The sequence below is a fragment of the Amblyraja radiata genome, chromosome 37 (assembly GCF_010909765.2).
Source record: "Amblyraja radiata isolate CabotCenter1 chromosome 37, sAmbRad1.1.pri, whole genome shotgun sequence".
In the NCBI taxonomy this organism is placed as follows: Eukaryota; Metazoa; Chordata; class Chondrichthyes; order Rajiformes; family Rajidae; genus Amblyraja; species Amblyraja radiata.
In genome coordinates, this window is record NC_045992.1 from 1466280 (window position 1) to 1485871 (window position 19592).

General features: G+C 47.6%; 1 protein-coding gene across 2 annotated transcripts in view; it reads left to right on the forward strand.

Annotated features, from left to right (window-relative positions):
* The first annotated feature begins 4987 nt into the window (after nt 1-4987).
* The window catches only part of zswim8 (zinc finger SWIM-type containing 8), a 31774-nt gene continuing 17169 nt past the window's right edge, over nt 4988-19592 (forward strand). Inside the window, exons 1-2 of one of the 2 annotated variants that reach the window (XM_033012688.1) lie at nt 4988-5145; nt 6160-6706. In XM_033012688.1, coding sequence (XP_032868579.1) covers nt 6529-6706 — 178 coding nt within the window. In that variant the 5' untranslated portion in view covers nt 4988-5145; nt 6160-6528. Of the gene's footprint in view, nt 5159-6159; nt 6707-19592 lie in introns of both variants that reach the window. The other variant, XM_033012687.1, reaches the window with a different exon arrangement.

Sequence of the window (19592 nt, forward strand, 5' to 3'; positions counted from 1 at the left end):
TAAAGCCAGGGTCTCAACACTCAACCTCGCATAAATAAAACTACAAAGGGGATGTAAGAGCAAACATCAACGTTCCAGCTTTGGGACCAGGGTGGGAATCATTTACCAGTTGTCAATTGAGGGTTTCTCCTTGAATGTGTAAAGCGTGCAAGGGAGATTTCTCACAAGCGCACAAATAATTCTGAAGCATTCCTTGGGTACACTACAGTATCAGCAGCAGAGCAGAGAACTCATTCCTCTCATCATTGTGTAGATGATTCACGATCCGTGGATACCGGTCAGGTTGAAGGTCTCGATCCACAACGTTGCCTCTGTCTCCACAGATGCTGCTTGATCTGCTGGCTTCATGGAACAATGTTCTCTTTTGCTGAGAGTAATGGCATTACAGGGAGGATGGGGAAGAGGCTTTGGATCAGCCAGTCTTGCTTTAATGTTTAGATCAGTAAGCGCTGGAGTAACTTGGACTGAAAATGGATCCTGACTTGAAATATTACCTATCTGTGTCCTCCACAGATGCTGCCTGACCCGCTGAGTTACTCCAGCATTTTGTGTTCTATGCAAGATTCCAATACCTTTAGTTTAGTTTATAGATATACGGCGCAGAAACAGGCCATTCGGCCCACCAGGTCCGTACCGACCAGCGATCCCCGCACATTAACACTATCTTACATAGACTGGGGACAATTTATACGTACACCAAGCCAATTATCATAAAAACCTGTACGTCTTTGGAGTGAGGGAGGAAACCGAAGATCTCGGAGAAAACCCACGCGGTCACAGGGAGAACGTGCAAACTCCGCACAGACAGCGCCTGTAGTCGGGATCGAACCCGGGTCTCTGGCGCTGTAAGCGCGGTAAGACAGCAACTCTACCGCTGCACCACGGTGATGCCCCAGATCCTTGTGTCCACATCTTGCTTTGATGTATGAAGCCAGAGACCACACATCACCCACAGCCCCAGCCTGACCCCAACTCTATAACGGGGCCAATGTCCAGTTATATAAAGTGCATTTGTTGATTGCATTAACCAAAGAAGATGTTGTAAAGAGCTTATGAAATGTTGCTGCTTCCCAACATACGGATGAATGAATATAATGTATAAACTTGGTCTCAATAGAATGCATTGCATCCAACGTGCATGTAAGTTGCTGATTGTAATCTGTTGTATATGTTGCAGTTCTGTGGGTACATCAGTAGGTGGAGCACCATTGCAGCAGGCACAGTTGCAGCCCTTGCATTGGACTACATTTGAAGAAACACATGTTTATTTATACGCAGAGTCTCCAGCCCAGAGCAGGGGGGGGCAGGACCAGAGTTCAAGGGTTTAAGGTGAGAGGGGAGAGATTTAATAGGAACCCAAAGGGTAGCTTTTTCCCCACAAAGGGTGGTGGGTTTATGGAACGAGCTGCTGGAGGAGGTTGTTGAGGCAGGGACTATCACAACTAGGGTTGCCAACTGTCCCGTATTAGCCGGGACATCCCGTATATTGGGCTAAATTGGTTTGTCCTGTATGGGACCGCCCTTGTCCCGTATTTGACTGCTACTACTTGGGTTGAAGGTGCCGCGTCCAGCCCCACCTTACCCTTCCGGACGTAGGGCATCCCATGGAGTGCGGCAGCAGCTCCTCGCCTGTGATGCCGTCGGTCGGCAGCCCGGCCAGATGTCCCACCTTCGGACCTCCGACACCACCACCCCTCCTTCTCATGGCCATGAATTGGACGGGGCGCTGGACCTTGTACTCCACCTGGCCCGCCGGCTGGGCTTTGTGTGCAGTCCAGCACCCGGGCCAACTCATCATTCACCCAGCCACGGCCGAGTCGGTCAACGAATTGCCGTTGGGAATATGTCCCTTATTTGGGAGTGAGAAAGTTGGCAGCCCTAATATACATAGACAATAGACAATAGGTGCAGGAGTAGGCCCGTTTGGCCCTTCGAGCCAGCACCGCCATTCAATATGATCATGGCTGATCATCCCCAATCAGTACCCCGTTCCTGCCTTCTCCCCATATCCCCTGACTACGCTATTTTTAAGAGCCCTATCTAGCTCTCTCTTGAAAGCATCCAGAGAACCGGCCTCCACCGCCCTCTGAGGCAGAGAATTCAACAGACTGGTGCAGAAGGATATGGGCCAAATTACAGACAGATGGGACTAGTGTAGATGGGGCCTTGTTAGCTGGTGTGGGCAAGTTGGGCTGAAGGGCCTGTTTCCATGCTGTAGCACTCTGGGGCTCTATAAATGTGGCCGGGCATTACACTGGTCAGCATCATTCTGTTGCATGGTTAGCTCAGTCATATAAAAACTCATCACCATACAAGGCAAACTACTGGCCACTGTGTCTGATCAATGCTTGCCAATCGTGGAAAGAGAGGTTTTCAAGATTCAAGAGTATTTAATTATTACATATACTGATATGGAACAATTTAAATTGCTATTTGCAGAAGCATAACAAGTCTGTAAACACAGTACTTGATACATAGTAAGAAGTCATTAAAAAGTTCAATAAATTAGAAACACAATATTAATGAAAAGCAAAAGTGAACTTCAACTGCAACCTATACAATTGGTTTTTGTAGTGGTCAATGGTTTTTGGGAAGAGGCTGTTCCTGAACCTCTGTCTTTGCACAAACATGGAATATTGAAGTTGTGTTGTTCAGGATTCCAGCATCTTCATTGTCTTGTGTCTACTTTCTATGCCATATGATTTTGTTGAAGACTTCATTTCTTTCCACTGCTTTGTAGAGTTTATGTGCCTTGTGTATAATATATGTTTTGTGTGTTGTCTATGTGCCTGTAGTGATGCCTTAAGGGATATTTTCATTGTACCTGCATCTCATTGTACCTGTGTCTATGACAATAAACTCTACTTGACTTGAGAATGGTTGGTAGAATCACCAAGACTTGTGCCACAATGCCACCTGATACAATGGTTATAATGATGGCGACTTCAATTAAATAAATAACTAGTGTTCCAACAACACTCAGTTTAGTTTAGAGATACAGTGCAGAAACAGGCCCTTTGGCCCAGCGAGTCTGTGCCGACCAGCGATCCTCTACCACAGCACCACCATGACCACCCTTCTTGCAAATGGTGGCAGCGAGACATGAGAATGGCCAGGGTAGTGTGGTCCTATGCTCTTAGAATGTAAGAGAGGTGCTATGCATCACATCTATCCAATCTATTCCCCCCCTAATTATCATCAGGAAACATGTTCCCGATGTTGGGGGAGTCCAGAACCAGGGGCCACAGTTTAAGAATAAGGAGTAAGCCATTTAAAACGGAGGCGAGGAAACACTTTTTCCTCACAGAGAGTGGTGAGTCTGTGGAATTCTCTGCCTCGGAAGGCGGTGGAGGCCGGTTCTCTGGATGCTTTCATGAGAGAGCTAGATGGGGCTCTTAAAGATAGCGGAGTCAGGGGATATGGGGAGGAGGCAGGAACGGGGTACTGATTGGGGATGATCACATTGAATGGCGGTGCTGGCTCGAAGGGCTGAATGGCCTGCTCCTGCACCTATTGTCTATTGTGTGCAAGTGAGTGGCAGCTCATGAGAATGTGGGACAAATAAAACTTAGATTAATGTAAGATTAGTATAAATAATGGTCAGTATAGGCAGGAACTGCAGATGCTGGTTTAAACTGAAGATAAACACAAAAAGCTGGAGTAACTCAGTGGGACAGGCGGCATCTCTGGAGAGAAGGGATGGGTGACATTTCGGGTCGAGAGCCTTGGTCAGCAGAGACCCAGTGGGCCGAAGGTCCTATTTCCATCCTGTATTTCTCCATAATTAGGTGTTTACGTTTGTCAACAGGGACGACAGATGGCACAATGGGCTAAGTGTTCGTCTGGCAACCGGAAGGTAGCCGGTTCGAATCCCGCTTGGAGTGCATACTGTCGTTGTGTCCTTGGGCAAGACACTTCACCCACCTTTGCCTGTGTGTGAATGTGTGTAAGTGATTGGTGGTGGTCGGAGGGGCCGTAGGCGCAGATTGGCAGCCACGCTTCCGTCAGTCTGCCTCAGGGCAGCTGTGGCTACAGAAGTAGCTTACCACCACCGAGTGTGACTGAGGAGTGAATGAATAATGCGATGTAAAGCGCATTGAGTATTAGAAAGGCGCTATATAAATCCCATCCATTATTATTATTAACAGGGAGACAGACGTGTGTACAATATTCTCAACAGAGCCCCATATAATCTCAGTAACATGCCAACACCCGTGGGACTAATGTAGATGGGGTATCATGGGCAGGTTGGGCCAAAGGGCCTGTTTCTGTTCTGTCTGACCCTGAAAGACAGAGAGACAGGAAGGATTCAGAGGAATGCAGGCTACTGGGACCAGCCCAGTTTGCCAAATGGGCCGGCTTGGACAAGGTGGGCCGAAGGGCCCGTTCCCCTGCTGTACAGCTCTGTGGCTCAATGGGAAGAGAACGCCAAGTAACATATATGCAGGTCACGGGGACGTTGCAACATTTAGCACGAAGCACATCTGCCTTTGTGAATGGAGATAGGGAATGCAGGAAGAGTCTCTGTTGCAGGCAGGCAGGCGGTGTGAGAGGGGAGGACAGGAAAGTGTGTGTGTGTTTGTGTGTCTCCCCCTCCCTCCCACAGACGAGCTCTGCAAAATAACTAGCGTGCAGCACGTCGGCGCTCTCATTTCCTTTTACGTATGGGAAGCACCCGGGTTGGAGGTCGATCTCACCCAGGGAGACATAGAGGGAGATAGACAGCCTGGAGATAGATAGAGAGGGGGTGGGAGACACACAGGGGCACAGAGAGAGAGAGACAGAGGGGCGACCCTCACCCTGCGCTGCGGCTACAAGTCCCGGGACCTGACTACACCCTGAGTGGGAGAGAAGGAGGGAGGGGGATAGAGAGAAAGAGGAGAGGGAGGGAGGGAATAGAGAGAGGGAGGGAGGGAATAGGGGGATAGAGAGAAAGGGGAGAGAGGGAGGGAAAGAAGGAGACAGAGAAGGAGATAGAGAGAGGGAGGGAGTGAAAGAGAGGGGAAGAGAAGGAGAGGGAGGGGGAGGGAGAGAAGGAAGGAGATAGGGAGGGAGGGAGAGAAGACAAAGTGGTGCAAATCCAAACCCAGCTCCACACACAAAAAGAAGAAATCATGTGATAGAAACGGAAATGGCCAACAGCTGGTGCGTGTCCCAGGTGAAGTATCCATGATGTGTCCACACCCGCACTTTCTCGCTGCTTTGTCATTATATTTTTGTGCTACAAATGCGTGTGTTTGTGTCCAACTTCCTGCCTGCAGCCATTCCTCTGCCTCCTGCCGCCGGGGCCGAGTTCCCCCATTTACTTCACCACCTCGCCGATTGATACATTTTATGTTGCCATTCGTGGTTGCGTAGCGGGTGGGGATTCCCCCTCTTCCCCCTCCCCCTCCTCTCCCTCTCTCCCCTCCCCCTCTTCCCCCCCCCCTCCCTGTCTCTCTTTCACTCCCCTCCTCTCTCTCCTCACCCCCCCATCTCTCTGCACCCCCCCATCTCTCTGCACCCCCCCCCATCTCTCTGCACCCTCCCCATCTCTCTGCACCCCCCCCTCTCTCTGCACCCCCCCTCTCTCTGCACCCCCCCCCCCATCTCTCTGCACCCCCCCCATCTCTGCACCCCCCCATCTCTGCACCCCCCCATCTCTGCACCCCCCCATCTCTCTGCACCCCCCCCCTCTCTCTGCACCCCCCCATCTCTCTGCACCCCCCCCCCTCTCTCTCTGCACCCCCCCTCTCTCTCTGCACCCCCTCCCCCTCTCCCTGTATGTTCAGCTTCCTATTGCTACTGATGGGTGGCTGTGAGTATGTAGCAAACATTGGCAACGGGTGCAACACCAGACAGCCCCCTCACCTCCTTGCTCAACAACAAACATGCCCTGACCTACACAGGTCTGTCGCCCTGGCAGGAGGGGAGAGCGTTGTTTACCCATTCTGATTGTGTGTGTGTCTCTCTGTGTGAGTGTGTGTGTCTGTTTGTGTGTCTGTGTCTGTGTATGTCTGTTTGTGTGTCTCTCTGTGTGTGTCTGTGCGTGTGTGTCTGTGCGTGTGTGAGAGAATGTGTGTGTCTGTGCGGGTGCGTGTGTGTGTGTGTGTCTGCGTGTGTCTGTGTGTGTGGTTGTTATTAATTTAAGGTGACCATCTTTTCTTTCCTTCCGCCAAGTGCTTCCGAGAGAGAGAGGGAGAGAACAAAAGGAACAACACTCACCGGCTAGAACAACAAAAGAAGCTTTCTCCTTCCTCATTCTGGGATCTTTCATTTTTCCAGCAGGCCACTGGGATTTATTGACTGGCGTATTTCTTCTTCTGGAGCGGGATTGAAGATGGCTCCTGATGAATGAGTTTTTATTTTTTCCTCACTTAAAAATGACACTTGGGGGCTGAGTCTTGCATTGACGTTTGCCTGAAGAAGTTGTGCAGGGATTGAGCCTGGGTCTTTTGTTAGCGACTGGCTGTGTTTGTCCACGGATCGGATTCCTCCACACCTCTGGCTGCCTCCTTTGTTTTGCTTCCTCTTGGTGCTGTCAATGTAATGGAACTAATGTTTGCAGAGTGGGAGGATGGTGAGCGTTTCTCCTTCGAAGACAGTGACCGCTTTGAAGAGGATTCTCTCTGCTCATTTATCTCTGAAGCCGAGAGCCTGTGCCAGAACTGGCGGGGTTGGAAGAAGCAGTCTGCTGGTCCTAACTCACCCACTGTGAAAATCAAAGGTGAGGCTGGTCTCTCTTCTCCCCTTCTGTGAAGTGTCACTCAAGTCAAGTCAAGAGAGTTTATTGTCATATGCCCCAGATAGGACAATGACATTCAGAAGTCAGAATAAATGTATGTGCCAAGTATGTACTGTATACATACAAGGAATTTGACATGCTTGCACATGGTAAAAACTCAATATGCAGCAGACAATTAAAAATAAAACATTATAATTTATAATATAATTAATGTATAATATAAGTATTAAATATAATTATCGTTGACAGTTTTGTAATTTTGCAAATGGACTTGGCATGAATAGTTCACAAATGTGAGCGGGTCTTGGTTTTGATGCAAGGACATGCCATTTTTATCTCCAAAGTGTAACCAATACTAACTTTACTCCGAAGAGTTAGAGCTCTAGGGGCTACTGGAATCAAGGGATATGGGGAGAAGGCAGACACGGGTTATTGATTGAGGACGATCAGCCATGATCACAATGAATGACGGTGCTGGCTCGAAGGGCCAAATGGCCTCCTCCTGCACCTATTTTCTATGTTTCTATCTTTCTAAGAACATTTTAATTTTAATTAAATTCCTGGTCTTGACAGTAGAGTGGTTCCAAACATATAAAGCTTATCTTTAAGGGGAGAATGCAATAGTCTATCGCTGTCGTCTTAAACTTCAATTGTCCAATCCTTTCACAAAACAGGAATAATTTGGCAGGTTTGGAGGTGGGCCGTCGATGCGATCTGCATTATTTATGAGGTCCATGTGTTCCTGAGAATTCTGTAGATTTATTATTCATTAATAGTGTTTTCTCTCATCATAATTGGGACATTGTGTGAGTGACTGGCGCTTGCTGCCATCCACAATTCCACCCGGCACATTTATTTCCAGGCTGTGTACGCTTTCGGTTGGATGAGAATAATGAATGAATGAATGAATAAGTTTATTGGCCAAGTATTCACATACAAGGAATTTGCCTTGGTGCTCCGCCCGCAAGGCACAACAAGAACGATCCCAGGAATGAGTTGGTTAACCTATGATGAGCGTGTGTCAGCACTGGGCCTGTACTCGTTGGAGTTTAGAAGGATGAGGAGGGGAACCTCATTGAAACTCACCGAATAGTGAAAGGCTTGGATAGAGTGGATGTGGAGAAGATGTTTCCACTAGTGGGAGAGTCTAGGACTAGAGGTCACGGCCTCAGAATTAAAGGACGTTTTTTAAGGAAGGAGAAGAGGAGGAATTTCATTAGTAAGAGGATGTTGAATCTGTGGCAGAAGGCTGTGGAGGCCAAGTCAGTGGATATTTTTAAGGCAGAGATGGATAGATTCTTGATTAGTACGGGTGTCGGAGGTTATGGGGAGGGCAGGAGAATGGGGTTAGGAGGGAGAGATAGATCAGCCATGATTGAATGGCGGTGTAGACTTGATGGGCTGAATGGCCTAAATCTACTCCTGTTCCTTATGACCTTATTAACTAAATCTATATGCTTACATTTGGTTAGTTACTACATGTTTTTTGTTTGTGGTAAGATTTGCCTTTGGCAGCAGTTATGTGTGTTTTTATTCCTGGACTGATTATGTTGCTATATAAATTCATAGTTTTCTTACTGTAAGCTTACTGACTCTTCCAAAGGATCTTGTATGGCCCATGGAAAGGAATTCTTCAGAGTCTCACACAAGCTGTGCCACTGTGCCAATGTAGGAAGGAACTGCAGATGCTGGTTTACTCCACAAAGATAGACACAAAATGCTGGAGTAACTCAGCGGGACAGGCAGCATCTCTGGAGAGAAAGAATGGGTGACGTTTCAATCGAGACCCCTTAGACTGAGAGTCAGCAGAGAGGAAGTCTAGAGATATGGAAGGGTAAGGTGTGAAGACAGATCAAAGCGGGCGGTGCTAAGAAAATTGTACAATGGGTCAAAAGTTAATCAGGACAATGAAACTAGTTGGAGAACTAGGGTGGGGGAGGGATGTAGAGAGGAGGAAAGCAAGGGTTACTTGAAGTTAGAGAAATGTAATATTTATTCCGCTGGATTGTAAGTGCCCAAGCGAATATGAGGTGTTGTTCCTCCAATTTAAGTTGCACCTCGCTCTGAGTGTACATTGACATACTCCGTCAACTAGGCTAAATATTGAAAAGACTAGGCTTGTATTCACTGGAGTTTAGAAGGATGAGGGGGATCATATAGAAACATATACAATTATAAAAGGACTGGACAAGCTAGATGCAGGAAAAATGTTCCCAATGTTGGGTGAGTCCAGAACCAGGGGCCACAGTCTTAGAATAAAGGGGAGGCCATTTAAGACTGAGGTGAGAATTTTTTTTTTACCCAGAGAGTTGTGAATTTGTGGAATTCCCTGCCACAGAGGGCGGTGGAGGCCAAATCACTGGATGGATTTAAGAGAGAGTTAGATAGAGCTCTAGGGGCTAGTGGAGTCAAGGGATATGGGGAGAAGGCAGGCACGGGTTATTGATAGGGGACGATCAGCCATGGTCACAATGAATGGCGGTGCTGGCTCGAAGGGCCGAATGGCCTCCTCCTGCACCGATTTTCTATGTTTCTGTGTCTCTCTGTTCAGGAATCTCTCCATTTTTAACAATTCCCCTTGTTTTCAGTTTGACCCGTCTCCACAAACGCAAACATCACGGGCCCTTCAACCCCATGGGATCTTTGTCCACCTCCAATTCTGACCACGTACAACAGTTCAGCACAGGAGTGGACCCTTAGGCACACGATGCGTGTGCCGACAAGATGCCAAGTTAAACTGATCTCATCTGCCTGTACATGGTCCATATCCCTCTATTCCCTGCACCTCTATATAACTATCTAAAAAAAAACTCTTAAACGCTGCTCTCATATCTGCCTCCACCACCATCCCTGGCTCCTGTGTTCCAGCTCCAGACCTAACCTGTGTATAATAATAATTCAACAAAACTTGCCCTCCACATCTTCATTAAACATTCCCCCTCTAATAGCCCTGTCCCACTGTACAAGGTTCATTCCAAGAGCTCTCCCGAGTTTGCCCTGATTCGAACTCGGAGATTTACGGTAATGGCCACTCGTCGGTACTCGGGGCTCGTGGACATTTTTCAACGTGTTGAAAAATCTTCACGAGTCTTTCCGAGTACCTGCCGTTAGTGAGTCTTCCCGAGTACCTGCCGTTAGCGTAACGAGCCGGTGAATTTCTGGAATTCTCTGCCACAGAAGGTAGTTGAGGCCAGTTCATTGGCTATATTTAAGAGGGAGTTAGATGTGGCTCTTGTTGCTAAAGGGATCAGGGGGTATGGAGAGAAGGCAGGTACAGGACACTGAGTTGGATGATCAGCCATGATCATATTGAATGGCGGTGCAGGCTCGAAGGGCCGAATGGCCGACTCCTGCACCTATTGTCTATTTTTCTATGTTTCTAAGAGACGTCCCCGAGCTCCGACGTACCCGCTACGTTCATTCTCCGTGCTTACCACGAGTTTGATTTTATTTAAACTCGGGAGAGCTCTTGGAATGAACTCGTACCGTGGGACAGGGCTATTACCTTGCAGCCATGCTCTCCAGAGTTTGACATTCCCAACTTGACACAAAGGTTCTGATTGTCTATCCTATCATGATTTTATATACTTCTCTCAAGTCTCCCCTCAACCTCTGACATTCTAGAGAAAATAATCCAAGTCTGTGCAACCTCTCCCTGTAGCTGAAACCCTCTAATTCAGGAAGCATTACAGTAAACCTCCCCTGCACCCTCTCCCACGCCTCCACATCTTTCCCGCAATGGGGTGACCAGAACTGCACGCAATACTCCAAATAATAGCATCGATGTATTTAATTACTTGTTGTTAGCAGCTCTGCCTTCTGCCTCTTGGGCCCAAAGCTCAGGCATTTCCTCCTTAAAACAGCCATTCTCATTTCCTCTAAAGACTGTCCTTTTTTAACAGCTACCTCTTTGAGCATTTGGGTCACATCCTAATATCGCCTGTTGTCAAATCTTGTTACCGTATCTGTGGAGCATCATGAGAGGTTTCTCAGTACAAACTCAAGGGCCTACACTTGCTATTCCTTTAACTAAATATAAAATTGCTTTGTAGTCATTTGGGCAACCATCCCATACTGACAACAAGCCAGGATCACATTGAATGGCAGTGCTGGCTCGAAGGGCTGAATGGCCTGCTCCTGCACCTATTGTCAGTTAAGATGGTGGTGGAGAGGAGATGGAAAGGGGAGGTCAGGCTTCTGGCCTTCACTGAGAAATCCCTGACTGTTTTACGCCACTATGTGTACCGCATTCGGGGACTGAGACCGATCGTAAAAGCACAGAATCTAAGGGAGAATCTACTTGGACAACTCTTAAGGCAGCTGTTTTCAGAATGACTTGCAATGTGTTGTCAGAAGTATATTTTTGTCTGAAGAAAGGTCTCGACCCGAAACGTCACCCGTTCCTTCTCTCCAGAGATGCAGCCTATCCCGCTGAGTTACTCCAGCATTTTGTGTTAATCTTTGGTTTAAACCAGCATCTGCAGTTCCTTCCTACACATATATAGTTTTGGGCAACTAGTTAAGGTAGTTTTGTGTTGCTATGACTTGCAATGTGTTCTTGGAAGTATATCTTTTTTTAAACTGCATACTTCCCGTACAATTTGCATCTTTTTAAGGTTCATGTCATGATTAGCTGTTTCTTTCTGTATGATGTGTCCAGTGTGAATATTACGATGTTGTGGTCTTTGGTGCGTGTGTGTGTGCGTGTATGCGCGCGTGTGTGTGCGTGTGTGTGTGTGTATGCGTGTGTGCGTGTGTGTGTGTATGCGCGTGTGTGTGCGCGTGTGTGTGTGCGCGTGTGTGTGTGCGCGTGTGTGTGTGTGCGTGTGTGTGTGCGCGTGTGTGTGCGCGCGTGTGTGTGCGCGTGTGTGTGTGCGTGTATGCGCGCGTGTGCGTGCGTGTGTGCGTGCGTGTATGCGTGCGTGTGTGCGCGTGTGTGCGTGTGACATTGATGATATTAAGTTGGCCGCACACAATATTGAACGTTTGATGCATCTTTGGAGAGAAGGAATGGGTGCTGTTTAGATTTGAGGCTCATCTGCTCCTGAAACGTCACTCATTCATCATTCTCTCCAGAGATGCTGCCTGTCCTGCTGAGTTACTCCAGCATTTTGTGTATCTTCAGTGTCCACACATTGACTTTTTTAAAGGTTGATAAAAATGCTGGGCCAACTCAGCGGGTGAGGCAACATCTATGGAGCGAAGGAATGGGTGACGTTTCGGGTCGAGACCCTTTTTCTCCAGAGATGCCGCCTGTCCCACTGAGTTACTCCAAACCCACGATGGGTTAGAGTGTATTAAGGCAGCTAAGCTCTCCACATAAACTACAGATGTCCAGCCCTCCCTGTGGCTGGGGATGTGGGCATGTTGCCCTTGGTCAAGCAAACAGTGGGTTTTGACAGCTGATATAGAATTGTAGAGAGCAATGGAGATACACAAATTCAACCCCAGCACAAAGTATCTGGATGGATGAATGAATGAATAAGTTTATTGGCCAAGTATTCACATACAAGGAATTTGCCTTGGTGCTCCACCCGCAAGTGACAACATGACATACAGTGACAATTAAGAATGACACATAAAACATTAAATATTAATAATAAAACATTATTGATTAAACATGTGAATTAAATAAATTTCCAGAGCAAAAGGAGGCTACAGATTTTTGGTTATTGAGTAGAGCTACTACTCGTGGAAAAAAAGCTGGTTTTATGTCTGGCTGTGGCAGCTTTGACAGTCCGGAGTCGCCTTCCAGAGGGAAGTGATTCAAAGAGTTTGTGGCCAGGGTGAGGGGGGTCAGATATGATCTTGCCCGCTCGCTTCCTGGCCCTTGCAGTGTACAGTTGGTGGAACCTCCGATTCTACAGAACAAGAACCGTGAAGATCGACACAAAATACTGGAGTAACGCAACGGGTGTGTCAGCATCTCTGGAGAGAAGGAATGGGTGACGAGACCCTTCTTCAGACCTGAAACGTCACCTCATCCTTTTCTCCAGAGATGCTGTCAGATCCGCTGAGTTTCTCCCGCCCAAAGGCTTGTGAAATGTGGAATGTGATTTGGTGTCTTCTTTGGCGATTACCGATGGTCCACCAACCAATTCCATGAACAAGAGTGAATAGAGTACAAAGTCGCCTTTTTTAATATCATGTAACCAGGTCCTTTATTTAAAAAAAAAAAATCCAACCCCTCGAATGGCCGAATGGCCTCCTCCTGCACCTATTTTCTTTGTTCCTATGTAATCCTGCCTTAAGTTTAAATATTGCCTAGGAAGGAACTGCAGATTCAGGTTTTAAACTGAAGATAGACACAAATAGCTGAAGTAATTCAGTGGGACTGAAGAAGGGTCTCGACCCGAAACATCACCCATTCCTTCTCTCCAGAGATACTGCCTGTCCCGCTGAGTTACTTCATTTTGTGTGTAAATTCTGCGTGTTCAGCTGGTATGTGTTGAATTCGATTGCGGGAATCCAGCTGAATTATTAATTGTGATGAGCGACCTATTTTAGGAATCGCTCTCTTCAATAGAATATATTGTTTAAGATGATGAGAAATGTCAGGGGTTTGGTTCAAAACTCAATCTGTTTGACATGTATTTTGCAAAATGGCAGGATAGTCATCAGATGCTGGAAACTGCAGCAAAACACAAAGTGCTGGAGGAACTCGGTGGGTCAGGCAGCATCTGTGAAGGGGGTGGACAGCCATTAATTATTCTGAGTTGACACCCCTACCTCTGGGCTAGACTGGATAGACTCGGTTTGTACTCGCTAGAATTTAGAAGATTGAGGGGGGATCTTATAGAAACTTACAAAATTCTTAAGGGGTTGGACAGGCTAGATGCAGGAAGATTGTTCCCGATGTTGGGAAAGTCCAGAACAAGGGGTCACAGTTTAAGGATAAAGGGGAAATCTTTTAGGACCGAGATGAGGAAAACTTTTTTCACACAGAGAGTGGTGAATCTCTGGAATTCTCTCCCGCAGAAGGTAGTTGAGGCCAGTTCATTGGCTATATTTAAGACGGAGTTAGATGTGGCCCTTGTGACTAAGGGGATCAGAGGGTATGGAGAGAAGGCAGGTACGGGATACTGAGTTGGATGATCAGCCATGATCATATTGAATGGCGGTGCAGGCTCGAAGGGCGGAATGGCCTACTCCTGCACCTATTTTCTATGTTTCTATGAAGTGGGGAGAAGTGTGTGTGTGTGTGTGTGTGTTTATTTGTTAGAGTGAGGTGTGTGTGTGATCGAGGGTTTATATATTACAGTGTGTGTGTGTGTGTGTGCGTGTGCCGAGCTGAAATATGCTATTCATGGCCTCCACAGATGCTGCCTGACCCGCTGAGTTACACCAGAACTTTGCGTTCTGCCCAAGACTCCAGCATCTGCAGTTCTTTGTGTCTTCATAGGAATGTCCAGTTTGCCTTTGGTGGTAACCCAGTCTTTGCTCCCCAGGCCACTGCAAGGACATTGCCTTTGGGCATTGACATGGTCACAACCTTCTCTCTCTCTTCCCTTCGTAACCAGCTGAAGTCTTGTAACTCTCTGATGTCTCCATCTCGTTCTATTTCCCAATAGTGAAAGGCCTGGATAGAGTGGATGTGGACAGGATGTTTCCACTAGTGGGAGAGTCTAGGACCAGAGGGTGGTGAATCTGTGGGATAGAGTGGATGTGGAGAGGAGAGGATGTTTCCACTAGTGGGAGAGTCTAGGACCAGAGGCCACAGCCTCAGAACAAAAGGACATACCTTTAGAAAGGAGATGAGGAGGGATTTATTTAGCTGATAGGTGGTGAATCTGTGGAATTCATTGCAACAGCCGGCTGTGGAGGCCAGTTCAATGGATATTTTTAAGACGGAGATTAACAGATTCTAGATTAGTGCGGGTGTCGTGGGTTATGGGGAGAAGGCAGGAGAATGGCTTGAAGAATGAAAGATAAATCAGCCATGATTGATGACTAGACTTCTGCTCCTGTAACTTATGAACTTAGAATTCCAACGTCTGTCTCAATCTTCTTCTCTTGTTCTGTGTCTTCTGCCCAGCCCCAAACTCCGAACATCCCTTCCTCAACTCCTCCACAACTCTTTGAGATCCTGACATTACATTCATTACATCTTTGATCAAACTTTGAATTGACTAATAATTTTTTTTTCTGAAAACCTTCTCATGGACAACCTTGTTAACACATTGCTAAAGGTGCGACATAAACTCTAGTTATTATTGGTACTGGTATTGGAATATTAGGCAGTGTCTGTGCCTGCGACCCAGATTGCCCCATTCCCTTCACATTAATGTGCCGGTCTAAAAACCTCTTCAATGCCACTGTCATGTCTGCCTTCACCACCACCCCTCGCAGTATGCTCCAAACATCCACCATTTTCTGTGTTTTAACAAACAAAACATGCCCTCACATCTCTGTTAAATTTTACCCGACTCCCCTTCAAGGTCTGCCCTCTAATCTTTGACATTTCCACCCTACGGGGTTAAAATGATCTGACTATCTGAAGAAGGGCCCCAACCCAACACGTCACCTATCCATGTTCTCCACAGATGCTGCCTGACCCGCTGAGTTACTCCAGCACTCTGTGAAACGTCACCTATCCATGTTCTCCACAGATGCTGCCTGACCCGCTGAGTTATGGAGAGAAGGAATAGGTGGCGTTTTGGGTCGAGCCCCCACACAAAGATAGATGCCGGAGCCTCCACTATCGGCTACCTGTGTCAATGGCTTGGGTGGAGGATGGGTTAGGGGCAGCTCCAGTTTGCTGTTTTAGAGTGATACAACGTGGGAACAGGCCCTTCGGCTCAACTTGCCCACACTGGTCAACATCTACACCAGTCCCACCTGCCTGCGTTTGGCCCATATCCCTCCAAACCTGTCCTAACCATACTGTTCAATTCAACGTTATTGTCATTGCACAGATACAAGTATAGGTACAACGAAATGCAGTTTAGCGTCTGGTCATAGTCATAGTGCAAGATAGGAATTTAAAAAAATACAACAAGCATACATTAGAGTAAGAAGAGTACTGGCTAACAATGTGGATGGAGAGACCAAAGATATCTAGCGACGGGTCTCCGAGTTCAGCAATGTAAGTGTGTTGTTGAAAAAGCTGTTCCTCATCCTGCTAGTTTGAGACCTGAGGCTCCTGTACCGCCTCCCTGATGGGAGGATGGCAAATAGTCCATGGTTAGGGTGAGAGGGGTCCTTGATGATCTTCCTGGCCCATCTCAGACACCGTTTTCGGTGGAGGGCATCCATGGCAGGGAGCGGGGCACCGATGATGTACTGAGCGGTTTTCACCACCCGTTGTAGTGCCTTCCTGTCCGCTACGGTGCAACTGCTGTACCATACCGTGAAGCAGGTGGTCAGGATGCTCTCGATGGTACAGCGGTAGAAGTTGGTCAGTATCTGGGGGGACAGGTGGGCTTTCTTGAGCCTCCTCAGGAAGTAAAGGCGCTGCTGCGCCTTTTTGATCAGTTTGGTGGTATTGAGGGACCAGGACAAATCCTCCGAGATATGTACCCCGATGAATTTGTAGCTGGAGACGCGCTCCACCTCAGTCCCGTTTATATGGATGGGGGTATGACTGCATCCTCTGACCTTCCTGAAGTCAACAATAATTTCCTTCGTCTTCTTGGAGTTGAGGACAAGGTTATTGTTGGCACACCAGGCTGCCAGGTGCTGGACCTCCTCTCTGTAGGCTGACTCATCGTTGTCACTGATGAGCCCTACCACCGTGGTGTCGTCGGCAAATTTAATGATGGCGTTGGAGCCATACTTAGGGATGCAGTCGTGGGTGAAGAGGGAGTAGAGGAGAGGGCTGAGCACACAGCCCTGTGGCACGCCGGTGTTCAGTGTTATAGTGGAGGAGGTGAGGTTGTTGACCCTAACAGACTGTGGTCTGTTGGTGAGGAAATCCAGTGTCCAGTTGCAGAGGGAGGTGGAGATGCCAAGCCCGCTGAGTTTGGTGATCAAGCTGGCGGGGATGACAGTGTTAAAGGCGGAGCTGAAATCAATGAACAGCAACCTGATGTAGGTGTTATTGCTGTCCAGGTGGGTCAGGGCAGAGTGTAGGGCCGCCGATATGGCGTCCTCTGTAGACCTGTTGGTCCGGTAGGCAAACTGGTGGGGGTCCAGTGTGGGGGGGAGGCTGGCTTTGAGGTGAGCCAAGATCAGCCGCTCAAAGCACTTCGCGATGACGGGGGTGAGTGCCACTGGGCGGAAATCGTTGAGGCTCCCTGTGGCTGACTGTTTGGGCACTGGCACAATGGTTGATGTCTTGAGGCAAGTGGGGACAACACCCTGGGCCAGTGACAGGTTGAAAATGTCAGTGAGGACCGGGGATAGTTGTCCAGCACATGCCCTGAGCACACGCCCGGGGATGCCATCGGGGGCCGGCAGCTTTGTGCTCATTCACCTTGCTCAGTGCATCTTGTACAGCAGAGGTGGAGAGACTGAGGGGTTGTTCGTTCGGGGGTAGGCCAGCTTTGATGGCTGGAGTTTTGTTGTCCCGGTCAAAACGAGCATAGAAGTGGTTTAGCTCGTCAGGAAGGGTGGTGTTGTCTGGGGGGGGGGGGGGGGGGGGGGGGGTGTTAACTTTATGGTAATCGGCAATGGATTTGATTCCTTGCCACATGCGCCTGGGGTCGGAGTTGTTTTGGAAATGCTCCTCAATCCGCCGTTTGTGATTGAGTTTGGCATTCCTAATTCCCATTTTCAGATTGGCCCTGGATGAGCTGTATCCCTCAGCGTTGCCAGATCTGAAAGCGGCATCGCGAGCCTTCAGTAGGAGTCTGACCTCCCTGCTCATCCACGGCTTCTGGTTAGGGAAGGTCTTTATCTCTTTGTGGGTAGTGACGTTATCAGTGCAGAATTTTATATAGTCCATAACTGTTGAGGTGTATGAGTTGATGTCCAGTTGGGAGTTAAAGGTGGCCTGGGTGGCGAACAGACTCCAGTCTGTTTACTGAAACTGTTCCTGTAAAACAGAGACAGCCCCCTCAGACCAGACCTTCACTGTCCTCACGGTAGGTTTCACACGTCTGATCAGAGGTGTGTATTTGGGGAGCAGGAACAGAGAGAGGTGGTCAGACTGGCCCAGGTGGGGGAGGGGGAGGGCTTTGTAGGCTTCAGTAATATTAGTGTATACTAAGTCCAGAATATTGTCTCCTCTGGTTGGGCAGGAAACATGCTGATGGAACCTGGGGAGTACAGTTTTAAGGTTGGAGTGGTTAAAATCACCCGCAACAATAAAAGCCCCCTCTGATACAAATGTGGGCAGGTTGTGAGGGGGCAGCAAAGGGGTGTAGATCCGTTGAGTGAATGGATGAGCAGTAGTGCAGTGTAAGGTGAGAAGGTGGGATTATCCACTTTGGCAGGAAAGCAAAGCAAGAATTTCATTGTCCTATACAGGGACACATGACAATAAACTCACTTGAACTTGAACTTGAACTACGAGAAAGCAAATGTATTATTTAAATGGTGTGAGACTACGAAATATGTTGCACAACAGGATAAGGGGGGTCCTCGAACACTAATGCTTGCTCCTCCTATTCCTTATTTCCTGATACAGGGAATATACCTTGAACCGTTGTCCCGTTAGATTGGCTGGTGGAAAGATCCATGAAGTTTGTAGATGGCCGCAGATTTATTTTTTGTCGTGTGATCTTTTACACTTATTTCCAGTTCGTTATATTGAATTCCACAAATGTTTTCATGTCATAGTACTATACAGCAAAGAACCTATAGCGGAGCAAGATAGACCACACCTGCTAAACGCAATGGGCTGACGTGTAGTACGCAACGGAGCGGAACGTGGGCCTTTTTTTCATCCATTTCTGTAACCTGACCCGACCCGACCCGCAGTGTAATCAACGTTGCGGGGGAACAGTTTGTGTTAATATATTAAAATTCTGAAAATGAGGAGAAGATTTTAACCAAATAACTTTTATTTTTACGAGGATGTTTCCGTAACCGGCTTCCGTCTCCGTACTGTTATCATACGGGATCTTTGTTGCGGAGACGGAAGCCGGTTACGGAAATGGGGCCGAAAATGACCCATGAATCTGCCCATGAACGTACTACGTCTTTTTCATCGAGTGATCTATCTTGCTCGCTGTAGGATCTTTGTTATATAGTCCACCTTGTCCATGGAGACCAAGTTGGCAGACTGGGCTAGTCCCATTTGCCTGCATTTGTCCCATAGTCCTCTGAACCCTTCCTGTCCAGATACCCGTTCAAAACGTTTAGTGTATTTTTATTTGCTTTGATTAATTTGCTTATTTCAGAAGGCACTATAATTTTCCTCCTGTTTTAAAGCAATTTTACCGAAGCCAATTAACCTACAGACCTGCACGTCTTTAGAGTGTGGGAGGAAACCAGAGCACCCGGTGAAAACCCACGCAGGTCACGGGGAGAACGTACAAACTCCATACAGACAGCACCCGTAGTCAGGATTGAACCCGGGTCTCTGGCGACTCTACCGCTGCGCCACCGTGCTGCTAAACTGGGTTCCTTGTGTCTCCCATCTTAGTTTGAATTGCCAGGGGACTATCTTTGCTGTAAGGCGTCATATAAATGATTAAAGTCGCAAAGTGCTGGAGTAAATCAGCATCCTTGGAGAACATGGATCGGTGACGTTTCCAGTCATGACCCATCCTCAAACATTTTTTGTACATCTGCGGTTCCATATTTCCGCACTATAAATGGACCAACTTGGTTTGGAAGCATGGTTGTATCTACTGGCAGTGGATGTCTCCTGATGTAGTGATGTTTCACCAGTGTTAGTTCATTATAATCTCCACAGGTTTATCCAAAGAGGCCATCAAAAACTGATTAGCATAGTTATTCAATTGTAATAATGCCATCTGCT